Consider the following 14,269-nt stretch of genomic DNA (forward strand, 5'->3'; position numbering starts at 1 on the left):
TAATAATAATAATAATAATAATACAAGCATGCCATAGACATTTAAATAGACTTTACCTGTTGCACTTCTTTTGCAGTATACTTCTATAAAGGAAAAAAAGAAAGAGGTAAAGAGTGTATAATTCCCACACCAGGGAGTTATGATGTAAGAAGATGTAGATTTTTACAAGTGCAAGTATAAAGTGATATAAAGGTTCTGGTGAGGCTGTGCATTTTATGCCTCATTATCAGGTTGGTACACAACTTGCACTCCATTGTATACACTAGAATTGATAGCAATGACCTAAGAGTTGAGATAACTTGGGTATGTGCTTCTCTGTTAAATAACTTCAGAGGTGGTTAATGTGTGACATTCACCCCCGCAACACCATCACCACCAACAAATCACCTCGCCAGGTCCTGCTATAAAAGTGAGTGAAGTGTTGGACACTGACCATCTCCACCTCCACTCCATCGATCTCCATCTCCATTCGCTCCCAGTCTAGGTCCAGCATGGAGAAGACACTTAGGACAACAGTCGATAGCTCCTACAGCAGCCGCTCCTACACCGGCCCTGTGACTGGCACCGTGAGGAAGAACTACTCTGTGTGCAGCTCCTATGGGAGCACCGGCGGGGCAGTTAGGGTGGTTGGAGGGCAGCTCGTAAACTCAGGAATGTATGGTGGGAGTATGGATTATATGTATAGAGCAGGAATGGGACCAGGAGCCGGTCGGGGTCCTGTCGTGTTCCCCCCACTGACTGCTGTGACGGTCAACAAGAGCCTCCTGACTCCACTGAACCTGGAGATTGACCCTAAAATCCAAGCCATTAGAACTGAGGAGAAAGAACAGATCAAGACCCTGAACAACCGATTTGCCTCCTTTATTGATAAAGTAAGACATTTTCCATCTGTTATTCTGACTTTGGTCTTTCTACATACTTTCTGTCGCTTCTTCTGTCAAAGTGTATGTCCAAACTTAAGTACATTGGAACTTCTCAATCCTAATTTGTCTGAGATGCCAGATAAACAGAAAGCTAAGTACACTTGAATATTGAAGTACAACTTTGGAAAGAATACAGTCTTGTTTCCCAAGGTACTAAGAGTTAAAATGGAAACATCCTCAAAATTTCTAAAAAAAAAAAAAAAAGTTTTAAATACATACTACCAATTTCACTGGAAACAGTCACCAATCTGGCAACCCGGGAGTACGTGCTGAGACCACTGGTTGTTAAATTCTAATTTAAAATTCACTTAGCTAGTATTGCCATGTTTATCCTTTTAAAATAAACTAGCCTTTTTTATATTTTGGCTAAAATGCATAGATACATTATGATCTGTTCAAATGGGGGCAGAGCTCCATCAGATTTAGAAAGCAGAGATGAACTCTGGCATGATGCAAATTCTTAAATGTAAGAAGTCTAGTCCTTTTTGAAATACCCTTTAAAGCTATTAAAGAAAAACATTTTCAGACCTTTGATATATCAGAAAACACCATCTAATAGATTTTTGGTGACATTCTCAGTGGGAACTGTGTAATATCTCTTCTTATCGTAGATCACTGCTTCAGTTTGATGCTTGTAAATTGGTTAGGTTTTATCCTGTTATTGCTTCACACCCTCGACACTCGGACAACCTTCCTCACAGGCTAATGTTTACTGTCAGTTATAAAGTCCAAATAGTATGACCTTCATTACATCGGTTATCAGCTTCAACAGAAGTGACACACCTTCCCTCATACACCTTTAGCCTAGAAGACCACTCCCATGCTCACAAAGTGTTTATCATATAAAATAAAGCATGGCTGAGAGATAACAGGCTCAGTGTTAATGAGTAAACTGATTACAAGAATGGAAATATCAAACTCTCCCTTCAAGAATGCGAAGAAGTCCTCTGAAGATGTGCTGTGGTATCTGCCATCAAGACGTTAGCAGCAGATCTTTTAGGTCCTGTAAGAGGTGGAGCCCTCATGGATCAGAGATGTTTCTCCAGAACATCCCACAAACACTCAATTGGACTGAGATCTGGAGATTTCAGTCAACACCTTGTGAAGTTCCTTAACGTGTTCCTGAACATTGTGACAGGGAGCATCCTGCTGAAAGAGCACACTGCCATTAAGAACATGTAGTTGGTCTGTGACAATCTTTTGGTTGGCAGTCAAACAACATCGATATGAACTCAAGGTTTCCCAGCATTACATTACCCTGAGCATCACACTGCCTCGGCCAGCTGGCCTTCTTCTGGTGCCCTCTCTTTCTCAAGTGAACAACACACACACACTCCACTGTCCACATGATGTAAAAGAATACACGATTCATCAGACCAGACCACCTTCTTCCATTGTTTTATTGCTCATTGTAGGCACTTTTAGCAGCGTCCCGGAGTCAGTATGGTCACTCTGCAGCTAAACAGCCCCATGTGATGCTCTGTGTGACTTCTTTCTTCCACAGCCAACGTAATCTTTTTAAACAATTTGTGCTACAGTAGCTCTTCTTTGGGATCGGACAGCCAGGTGGACCTTTGCTCCCAGTGTGAGTCTTGAGCATTCACGAGTCTGTCGCTGGTTGACTGGTTGTACTTCCTTTGGAACACTTTTATTACATTGGGAAAATCTCAGAAGGTCCAGTCATCTGGACATGAATAATTACATTAAGATTAAGCATATACACAAATATCCCATTTATATTCCAGCTCAATTATTTTATGGTTTGTTATGTGGATATTATTCAAATCCTTTTGCACTTGAACAGAAATAAAAACACGGGTAGGTGGAGCCACCAAAGACAGACTCTGGAACCACAATGATAACTGATTAAATGCTCATTAAAATCTTTGCTGCCCCACTGTAGGTGCGTTTCCTGGAGCAGGAGAACAAACGGTTGGAGACCAAGTGGAGCCTTCTGCAAGAACAGACCACCTCCAGCACTAGAATCAACGGCATGTTTGAGAACCACATCGCCAAACTGCACAGACACCTGGACGGCCTGGACAATGAAAAACGACACCTGGAGTGTGATCTGAATAACATGAAGGGTCTGGTGGAGGACTTTAAACAAAAGTATGAAAAGATGTTTAAAAAAACCTGTTGTTCTTTAGATACTCTTAAAGCGAATTATCAGCACCTACTTGATGAATGCCAGCATTCAAGAACTGGGATCTGGCTGAAAGAAAAGAGTATAAAGATAAATATTGAAAATCTGAGTGTGTGTGTCTTACAGGTATGAGGAGGAGATCAACAAACGTACCGACTCAGAGAACACCTTTGTGCTGTTAAAAAAGGTGAACTAAATCATTTATTTTGTAAGCAGTGTCTGCATGTGAAGAACTCGGACCCTGAACAGAGAGTGTAGTTCTGTATGCTGTGCTTTTCAGGATGCTGATCAGTCTTACATGAACACGGTGGAGCTGGAGACATCACTGAACAACCTTAAAGATGAGATTGAGTTCCTGACACTGATCTATGAGCAGGTGCATTCCTACTTCTTTCTATTGTATGATAAATCAGTAATAGGTGTGTGATGCCTTTGTAGGTGAGATGAACATAAGATACTGTCACCACCATAAAGTTGATTATTTTCCTATAACAGCACTTCCCCTAAGCATTGCATTCCTCATATACTACAGCAGTTTGACAACAATTACAAGTTTTTATTTATTAATGAATGACGTCCTTGTTGTCCTATCTGGACGTCCTCAATATAAATTCCAGTTCCTGTTCTAGTCCTAGCAGCTATAAAGATCAACGTTGTTTCCTCACCACTGTCTATTTCTTCTTGCTAAAAAGTAAAGTCCTTTTTGTGTATTCCAAACATATAGCTTTGCCCGTGTCAGTTACAAAGCACTGACACTGGAGACTCCTTTCATAAATAAAGCTTCTTACAGAAAACTTTTACAACAATAACACACATTGTTGTATATGTAAATGAGCTGTTACTATAGAAACCATAATCTATCAATATATGCACTTGTGATCTACAGTCAGAGCTGCTGTTATAGAATAAACCAGTTCAACAGCTTCTGACCAATCACAATCCAGAATTCAACGGCACGGTGGTGTAAATGAGCTTTTAACACACACAGCACTTCCTCTGTTCACAGGAGCTGAAGGAGCTGAAATCTCTGATCGGAGAAACATCAGTGGTGGTGGAGATGGATAACAGAAGAGACCTGGACATGGATGCTATTGTATCTGAAGTGCGAGCGCAGTATGATGAAATCGCCAAACGAAACCGCACTGAAGCTGAGAGCTGGTACAAACAGAAGGTGGGGAAGCTAGGACGCTTTATTGTCTAAATCTCACCACCAGAGCTGAAAATCTGCTTTAGAGCTTAACACTATAACATATTTTTCAGTTCTAAAATAAATCACTATGCTAAAGTAAAAAAAAAAAAACATGTTTATGGAGTTTAGCGTCAATACTTTAAACTTGAGAAAACACTATATTGCCAAAAAGTATTGGGACACCCCTCCAAATCATTGAGTTCAGGTGTTGTTTTTCAGGGGTTGGGCTCCGCCCCTTAGTTCCAGTGAAAGGAACTCTTAATGCTTCAGCTTCATACCAAGACATTTTGGACAATTTCATGCTCTTTGTGGGAACAGTTTGGGGATGACCCCTTCCTGTTCCAACATGACTGCACACCAGTGACCAAAGCAAGGTCCATAAAGACATGGATGAGTGAGTTTGGTGTGGAGGAACCTGACTGTCCTGCACAGAGTCCTGACCTCAACCCCATAGAACACCTTTGGGATGAATTAGAGTGGAGACTGTGAGACAGACCTTCTCGTCCAACATCAGTGTCTGACCTCACAAATGTGCTTCTAGAGGAACGGTTAAAAATTCCCATAAACACACTCCTAAACCTTGTGGAAAGTCTTCCCAGAAGAGTTGAAGCTGTTATAGCTGTAAAGGGCGGGACAACTCCATATTACATTCATGTGCATGGAAAGGCAGACGTCCCAAAACTTCTGGCAATATAGTGTAGCTTAAATGCATTAAGGTATTTAAAAGTAAAATGTTATCACACAGACTAGAAATGAGGACAAATTCTTGCACAAAACAATTCCAGTGATTCAATTTGCATGAGAAAAGTAATATACAATGGTATAAATCACCTTCATTCATTGAAATTTATACAAAATGTATGTGTGTGTGTTTGTATGTGTGTGTGTGTGTGTGTGTGTGTGTGTGTGTGTGTGTGTGTGTTAGTATGAAGAGCTGCAAGTTACGGTCACACAGTATGGAGAAAACCTGAGAACAACTAAAGGTGAAATCACTGAATATAACCGCAAAATCCAGCGGATGCAGTCCGAGCTCGAAGCCATCAAGGGACTGGTAAGAATCTCCTGAAAACCTCTGCAGCTGGGAATAATGTCCATGACACTGCTGTCTGCTCTAAAACACAGCTTCTTCCATTTTATGGGAAGTTTTAGGTGTTAAGCTTGTCTGTGATATGGGGAAAGGAAGCCTTTCAGGGGTTGGTTAATACTGGACAATTCACAACACCTACCTAATGATATCTTATAGCAACACTATGATGAAGACTCTGGAGCCTCTAGTCAAAATGTGGATTTTTTTCCTTCTAACACTGCATTTTTTTCTTTCCACATCTCTCCAGCGCACCAGTCAGGAGCTTCAGATCAAAGAGGCAGAGGAACGTGGTGAAATAGCATTGAAGGAGGCGAAACTCCGTGTACAGGAGCTGGAGGAGGCTCTTCAGAGAGCTAAACATGACATGGCCCGTCAAGTACGCGAGTACCAGTCACTCATGAACATCAAACTGGCTCTGGATATCGAGATCGCCACCTACAGGAAGCTACTGGAGGGAGAGGAAAGCAGGTAGGATGGAGCATGTGGCCTTCACACCAGGATCCAAGTGTCCTCTTTAATCAGAACACTCTCGATATCAAATACATAGAAGAAACGACATAAAGCAATATTTTCAAGTGATTAGCTCAAAGGAATCCTCTGACCAGACCAATGGAGCACATGGTCTGATTTCTTCACTATTATCACTAGTTAATCTCAGGACAGGCCACACCCACAAGCATGTTAGCGTGAGTGTATGGTTTGTTTTTATTAAAAATCTTCAATCTTGCACTTGTTATTAAAAAGGTAAACTCTTTTCCCCACAGATTGGTGCGTGGAGGTCAATCGGTCAGCATCTCCAGACAGACCTGTGAGTGTCACGGTGTATTTCTCTCTAATCCTGTCTGTGCTGTTTAATCTTTATATTATTGTCATCACTTTTAAAATCACTTTCTCTCCATGTCTGTAGCGTATCAGTCTCATCTGCTGGAAAGCAGCATGGTCATGTCCCCCGCTGCTCGTGTTGCAGGTCTGGGCAGTGAGACTACGGTCATTCACACCGATTAAGACCATTAAAGTCCTGGTCTGAAGGACAAGACAGAGTCTTGACTGGAAGAAGAACTCAAGACCCTAAGAAATGATCTCATTCAGCATATTTTGAACCCCCCCCATGTTTTAAATCTCCACCTCTCGCCTTGGTCACTGAATGTATTCTTCTTGTTTTCCACTAATAAAACTTTTATCCCCGATGATGACTGAATATTTCAAGCAATGTACTGAGTATATGGTCCAGTGCATCTTCTAAAGCACTTATTTTTCATTTGTCTATGTAGTATCTGGATGAGAGAAACTAATATTTGGCAGATGCCTTTAGAAAAGTAGTGATACTCGCTCTAATGGGCTTCTAAATCATTTTAGATATAAGTGTGATTTACATGAGTGCATGTGTTTATCACCACTGTGACATATTTAAAACATTAAATGTGAAAAAGTATTAAAGATGAGGTTTTCAATTCCTCAGATATTTATTTAAACTTAAAAGATTTTGTCATGAACCAAAGAGTTGACTCTCTGAGTCGGTTCTTTGCGCCTTTTTTTTTTTAAACAGACATGAGGAGTCGATTCACAGATCCGAAGAGTCACTTTGGCTACTGAATCAAATAACGGTCGAAAATCATGTGTAATTTTTGGGCTCCAGGAAAGGTGTATTAAGGAAGGAAATAGGTAGATTTCTGAGACAATTTAAAGGGTAAAAATAGCTTTTGCAGTTTGAAAATAGAAGATAGAAGAAATATTTATACTGGAGTAAAGTAGAAAACCGCGCGCGCGTGACTAGCTATTTTTATTTTGATTGAAGCTAATTAGCATGAGCTGTTCTAGATAACGGCCTATCTATATAGATAATTAACTTTACAGTTTTTACTGTAAAAGTACTAATAATGACATTCTACCTCGTGAATCTTCTCGCTTTCTCCGGCAGGTAAAAAGTAGTGAAGTGTCTTTCACGAACCACTCGGTTCTAAGATTCGGTTCTCTTTGAGATAAAACATGGGAATCGATTCAGAGATCCGAAGAGTCGGTTGGATGATTGAACAACTTAGAAATAGACCGCAGGAAAGTTAATAATGAGCTAGGTGATATAAATATCTGTGAGAAATTTATCAGATAAAAGAAGCCTTTCATATTTTATATGTATTAAATATTTATAAATCAGTATAAAAGTATGACATGGCTGTTCCAGTATTTTAAATGAATAAACAAACACAAAGGGAATTAGATAAATAAAACGAGAGGTTCATAGGACAGAAATCGAACTGTACATTACAACTGAATCGAATTATTCTCATTAAAATTAAATCTGTATATTGAGATAACGAGACCAAAAAAATTTGAATAAAACCTGAATTTTTAAAGAAAACTTATTTAAAAAAAAATTATAAATAGGACAAAAACACACACTGAAGCCAGAAGGTGGCGCCATTATCCTTCTGTTCATGTAACATCATCAACTTTCCTTTACAAATATATTAATCTACACAAACCCCACTGTAATGATACCTGCATGTGTAAAATGTTATATAAAATATACACTATATTGCCAAAAGTTTTGGGACGTCTGCCTTTACATGCACATGAATGTAATATGGAGTTGCCCCGCCCTTTGCAGCTATAACAGCTTCAACTCTTCTGGGAAGGCTTTCCACAAGGTTTAGGAGTGTGTTTATGGGAATTTTTGACCGTTCCTCTAGAAGCGCATTTGTGAGGTCAGACACTGATGTTGGACGAGAAGGTCTGGCTCACAGTCTCCACTCTAATTCATCCCAAAGGTGTTCTATGGGGTTGAGGTCAGGACTCTGTGAAGGTCAGTCAAGTTCCTCCACACCAAACTCACTCATCCATGTCTTTATGGACCTTGCTTTGGTCACTGGTGTGCAGTCATGTTGGAACAGGAAGGGGTCATCCCCAAACTGTTCCCACAAAGAGCATGAAATTGTCCAAAATGTCTTGGTATGAAGCTGAAGCATTAAGAGTTCCTTTCACTGGAACTAAGGGGCGGAGCCCAACCCCTGAAAAACAACACTTGAACTCAATGATCTGGAGGGGTGTCCCAATACTTTTGGCAATATAGTGTATAAAAATGGTTATAAGCAACATGTTTTGTATATTTTATATATTCATGTTTTTGTGTCATATTTTTAAATAATACAGGATTAATACAGGTAGGTGTGTGTGTGGGGGGGTGATTTTATTTATTTTATTTTATTTCTCTGTTATTAGGGATATTTATAAACTTTTTTTTCTATAATTTCTAAAATATTTCCTCTTTCTAGAAATAAAACTAAATGTCTGAATAATTCTGATCTAAGTGATTTGGTACAAAAACAGGAATTAAAATGTAAACCCTAAAAAAAAGTGCAAAATTAAAAATTACATTATTATTTTCTTTAAATCTTAAATGCCAGAAATAGATGTTAATATTAAATAAATTTGCTTGTTTATTTACTTGTTAAGATATAATTTTTTGCAGTGTAATATCATGTCTATGTCTGTGTATGGTAGTGTGCTGTGAGTCAATGATTATTCCACTGCTCTGCCACAAGGGGGCGCACACACACCCGACTGTCATGACTGTATAATTTATTCATTATGCATTACTAAATGGAGCAATGATGGAGCTTTGGGGAGACTTATTTGTCTATCTATTTAAATGTACTCCATTTTCCCCCCTTTTCTCTTTTTCCCACCCGGCCCTGTTTATTGTTTATTGGTGTGTGTTCAGACATGACCTGACAAACCCTTACATCTTCACCGTCTGTTCTTTTTAGGGTGTGTGAAGGTGCACAATACACACCTCATGCATGCAGCGATCTGTCTCATATTCATCTGTTACAAGTCATCAGATTATCCAGATACACACACTCACACACTCACACACACTCACACACACACACACATACACACACACACACACACTCACACACACTCACACACACACACAGACTTAATATTGACTATTGACTAATATATGAAATGCATTTATTATTATTATTATTATTATTATTATTATTATTATTATTATTATTATTATTATTATTATTATTTTCCACATTTTTGTTTCTCTATATAGCTGAAACACTGTGAGCCACATGCAAACGTCATGTGTAACATCTCATTGCGCAAAAAGTCATAAATTCTTTAAAGATTTTTATTATTATTATTATTATTTTCTTTTTACATTTCAACACACTTCACACTTGGCCATGGTTTCTTCGTGCAGCGGTCAGTCAGATGCAGTGTTTTAGCCTTGTTTCAGTCTGTCTGAAACTTTCCTGCCTCACTTAAAGCATGAAAAAGAGATGAAGAGGAATCGCATGCACCTCCATTTCACCAGAGGTGGAAGTTCCTTGCAGGCAAAAAGCAGAGCAGTGCAGCTTCGAGTCACGGCATGCACCGAGACGGGGAAATTAAAATATTATCATGCTGTGAATATGAGCTCGGGTGAGCCAGACTAACTCTGATCAACATCTATTATTATTATTATTGAAAAGAATTGAAAGAAAGGAGCTGGAGAGAAAGAAAGACAGATAGAGAACATTTAAAGAAAAAGAATGATATCCAAATTCTTCACTTTTCCATAGGTGGGCAGAGCGGCTGTGATTTCTCTGAAGAGTGATACGTGTTGGCCTGCAGCATTTCACCCGGCTCCACCTCTAACCGACCCCACCCTCTCTTTCTATCCATCTCTCTCTTTCTCTCTCTCTACACAACAATCTATCTATCTTGATTTTTTTTCTTCTCTCTTGTTTCCCCTTTGCCTTCTCTGTGAACATGTGTGGACAGGTTTAATCCTCCCTTCAGCAGCACTAACAGAAACTCCAGGGATTAAAGTCTCTCTGCTCTCCAGCTTTGGGGCAGAGTGTTCACAAAAAATGTTTTTACACACACTCTGGATAAAACTTTCCGAAGGGAACGAAGAGAAAACTGACATTTAGAAACTAGGGTTTTCTTTCTCTTTTTTTCAGATAAAGAAAGTAAAGTTAGTGTAAGTTTTTTTCTTTTCCAGAGTGACCTTTAAAGGTTTTATTAGCATTATGTCGTTTCACAAACAGAATGGTCCAGGTTTTCTGCAGCAGGAATAAAAATTTCCACATGAAACAACCTCTGGAACACTGACCCCTGGTTTAAAAAGTGCACATCTGTCACATTGCTGCTGTGGGGTTTTTTTTCCCACAAAACCAAAAATAACATTAAATTATTGAGCTCAATTGTAATCATGTAATCATGTATTTGTGCTTAACTGCTAAAATAAATAAATTTGAATCGTTCTGGTGCTGCTTTCACACCCTGGCTTTAATATACACAGCACTATACCTGTATGTAAAAATAAATAAATATATTAAAAAACATATATTAAAAAGAGAAGAAGATGCACCCCGAATGCTAAATTAATCGTTACATATTTGTTTTTTATTTATTCATGAATATTTATTTATTTATTTATTTATTCTCCAGTACATGCAGCAATGTCATATTTCTTCCATGTGAAGTACAATATTAATGATTTATTGTATTTATAATTTATATTATTATCACTCAAAAACTTACATGCATCAGTCTAATCCGAATGGAGGTGCAGGGTGCAGATTTACAGAGCGCTTTTTTGTTTTTGTTTGTTTTTGTTTGTTTTGCATTTTTTCTCATTAAAAAATAAACATGAATGCATTTTTTCTCTTCTCTTTAATCTCTTTAACCAGTTTCTAGGATTCATTTATTTTCTCACATTGTAGCACTGAGAGATATAATTTATTGCAGGAATCATAACGTGTGTGTGTGTGTGTGTGTGTGTGTGTAAGATTGCATAAGTATACACCCCCTCTCGGCAGTTTTTGTGGCTTGTGCCCCGTGAGTGTTTTTATCTAATGAGTTACACCTGCACTGAGAAAGTTCTTCTGGTCTTTTATGTCTTTTACTTTGTATAAGATTGTAGTACACGTGTAAGAGCACGTACGTTTTGCATCAAATTTTATTATTAAAATCTCATCCTGTTTTTTTTTCATCGATTGCACGTGGCTGCAGCTGAACACTTCTGCTTTTCCAGACTCATTACGTTTCCAGAAACTCCTTTCTCTTCGTTTCTGAACACTCAGAGCTTTACGTTCTTCACCTCTGCTTCTTCAACATGGTTGCTATGGTAACTGGAGTGAGGCTTGATGTGTTGTTCATGAACACTCCCACCACGCTGCTGAGACGTTTCTCTGCAGATATTTTTAGCAGGTTGCAGGAACGTCATTTTTTGAATAACACGAAGGAATGCTTTTAATATTGTTTTTTTCTCATATCATGGCTTGTTTCTACTCTTCCTCCTCCTCCAATTCCTCCTCCTCTCTCTCTTTCTCTCTCTCTGCACCTGTGTAACTTGGTATTTTCTTTTCTCTTTATTTGTACGACTCCCTGCACTGGAATTTTTTACAGTGTGTAGTGTGTAGTGAAACCATATGAATGAGAGTTGTGCAATTCCCCCGTCTCCAAGGCGTTGGGATACTTCATTCGGGCGTGTCCTGTTCTCTTAAGTTGTAGCTAACAATGAAAGCAGGTATTTCAACTCGGCACACGTCCACATTCTCACACTCTTCAAAACTCAACAGTTGTTCCAATGCTGACTGAAGTAGAAAAAAAGAAGCAGGAAAGAAAATAAGAAGAAAATTCTTTGTAATTACAGAAGGATGGACTGATTTATGTGTGTTTATTTATCTGTAATCTGCACCGGGGTTCGAAACGTACGAAAACCCATGCAGAAACTTTAAATAAACCCAGAGCTTTACGGGACTCGGGGCATGCGTGAAGCATGAGGCGGTGTGTTAAAGATGATGGCAGGTCAGGTCAGAGCACACTTCACTATCAAACTGAATCCTGTAGAGAAAGCAGCTTTGTGGTTTTTAATAAAGGGAGGTAGCTGTTTAACAAAAATGTGCCACACCCAATGGGTGTGTGTGTGTGTGTGTGTGTGTGTGTGTGTGTGAGCATATCTACTGCAGTGAAAGTATTATAGGGTGTGAGACATGCAGTAAAAAATTTCACACAAAAAAACTTAATCTTCCTCTTCCTCTTCCTCTTGGATGCTTTTTATGTAGACATGAATCCTCAGACTGATCTGATTAGGGGCGGAGCTACGTAACATCTGAGATTGTGATGTCACAAAAATCACAAGCTCTACTGCTCCCAACCAGTTACAGGTCAATATGCAAATTCCTGCAGGATAAAGGTGGGGTGGAACAGACATCTGACCCTGGGGTGATCATCTTAACTTGATGGATAAAGTTAGTTGTCATGGTAACGTTGAAATGATATAGTCAGGTCAGGTTTGTGTTAGAGTCGTAACAGATCCGTTAGCGAGAAAGTTTAGCTTGTTTGCGTTCACACACCGCTTCCTGGGATTATTGATGGAGGTGAAGGTGCAGAGTTTGTGAATTGAAGTTAATGCAGAATCCTCTGAGGTGTGTGATGTTACACACATGACACACTCATGCGTCGGTCCAGACTTAAACCTAGTGACTAACAGGAACTAGATTACTAGCCGCTAGCCAATTAACTCTCCATTAAAAATCTGCTCATTTGCATATCATGCATATTTATGTGTCCTGGAAAGTCAAATGAGGATAAGAGTGTAGAGTTCCTTTGATGGCTTTTTCAGAGAGCTTTGGTGTGTGTGTGTGTGTGTGTGTTGAAGAGTGTGTGTGTGTGTGTTGAAGTGTGTGTGTGTGTGTGTGTTGAAGTGTGTTTGTGTGTTGCAGTGTGTGTGTATTGAAGTGTGTGTGTGTGTGTGTGCTGCAGTGTGTGTGTGTTGAAGAGTGTGTGTGTGTGTGTGTGTGTTGAAGTGTGTGTGTGTGTGTGTGTTGAAGTGTGTGTATGTGTGGTGAAGTGTGTGTGTGTGGGCTGCAGTGTGTGTGTGTGTTGAAGTGTATGTGTCTGTGTATACTGAAGTGTGTGTGTGTGTGTGTATGTGTTGAAGTGTTTTATGTGTGTTGAAGTGTGTGTGTGTTGCAGTGTGTGTGTGTGTTGCAGTGTGTGTGTGTGTTGAAGTGTTTTATGTGTGTTGAAGTGTGTGTGTGTTGCAGTGTGTGTGTGTGTTGCAGTGTGTGTGTGTGTTGAAATGTGTTTGTGTGTGTTGAAGTGTGTGTATGTGTTGAAGTGTGTGTGTGTATATGTGTGTGTGTATTTGTGTTGCAGTGTATGTGTGTGTTGTAGTGTGTGTGTGTGTGTTTCAGTGTGTGTGTTGAAGTGTATGTTGAAGTGTGTATGTGTGTGTGTGTTGAAGTGTGTGTATGTGTGTTGAAGTGTGTGTCTGTGTGTTGTAGTGTGTGTGATTGTGTGTTGCAGTGTGTGTGTGTGTGTTGTAGTGTGTGTGTGTGTGTTGAAGTTTGTGTGTGTGTGTGTATGTGTGTTGCACTGTGTGTGTGTGTGTGTATGTTGAAGTGTGTGTGTGTGTGTATATATGTGTGTGTGTGTTGCACTGTGTGTGTGTATGTTGAAGTGTGTGTGTGTGTGTATGTGTGTTGCACTGTGTGTGTGTATGTTGAAGTGTGTGTGTGTGTCTATGTGTGTATGTGTGTTGCACTGTGTGTGTATGTTGAAGTGTGTGTGTGTATGTGTGTGAGTATGTCTGTTGCACTGTGTGTGTGTGTGTGTGTTGAAGTGTGTGTGTGTGTGTATGTGTGTTGCATGTTGAAGTGTGTGTGTGTGTGTGTATGTGTGTTGCACTGTGTGTGTGTATGTTGAAGTGTGTGTGTGTGTGTGTATGTGTGTTGCACTGTGTGTGTGTGTATGTTGATGTGCGTGTGTGTGTGTGTGCATGTGTCTTGCACTGTGTGAGTGTGTGTGTGTTGAAGTGTGTGTGTGTGTATGTGTGTTGCACTGTGTGAGTGTGTGTGTGTAAGTATGTGTGTTGCACTGTGTGTGTGTATGTTGAAGTGTGTGTGTGTGTGTAT

The 14,269-nt window shown here is 39.4% G+C and overlaps 1 protein-coding gene across 1 annotated transcript; it reads left to right on the forward strand.

Annotated features, from left to right (window-relative positions):
• Positions 1–186: 186 nt before the first annotated feature.
• On the forward strand, positions 187–6,612 carry LOC131361210 (intermediate filament protein ON3-like). Its single transcript, XM_058402188.1, has 9 exons — positions 187–872; positions 2,827–3,035; positions 3,196–3,256; positions 3,350–3,445; positions 4,076–4,240; positions 5,184–5,309; positions 5,593–5,813; positions 6,110–6,153; positions 6,253–6,612. The coding sequence occupies exons 1-9, from the start codon at positions 492–494 to the stop codon at positions 6,348–6,350; spliced, it is 1,401 nt and encodes a 466-aa protein (XP_058258171.1). The 5' UTR covers positions 187–491; the 3' UTR covers positions 6,351–6,612.
• Positions 6,613–14,269: the final 7,657 nt, after the last annotated feature.

The sequence above is a fragment of the Hemibagrus wyckioides genome, linkage group LG11, assembly GCF_019097595.1.
Source record: "Hemibagrus wyckioides isolate EC202008001 linkage group LG11, SWU_Hwy_1.0, whole genome shotgun sequence".
Lineage (NCBI taxonomy): Eukaryota > Metazoa > Chordata > Actinopteri > Siluriformes > Bagridae > Hemibagrus > Hemibagrus wyckioides.

Excerpts from the sequence above, each read along its gene's own strand:
- LOC131361210 (XM_058402188.1), top strand. The coding sequence starts at position 492 with ATGGAGAAGACACTTAGGACAACAGTCGATAGCTCCTACAGCAGCCGC. Across the intron at positions 3,257-3,349 it reads CCTTTGTGCTGTTAAAAAAG|GATGCTGATCAGTCTTACAT; the intron begins GTGAACTAAATC and ends TGTGCTTTTCAG. Across the intron at positions 5,310-5,592 it reads TCGAAGCCATCAAGGGACTG|CGCACCAGTCAGGAGCTTCA; the intron begins GTAAGAATCTCC and ends ACATCTCTCCAG.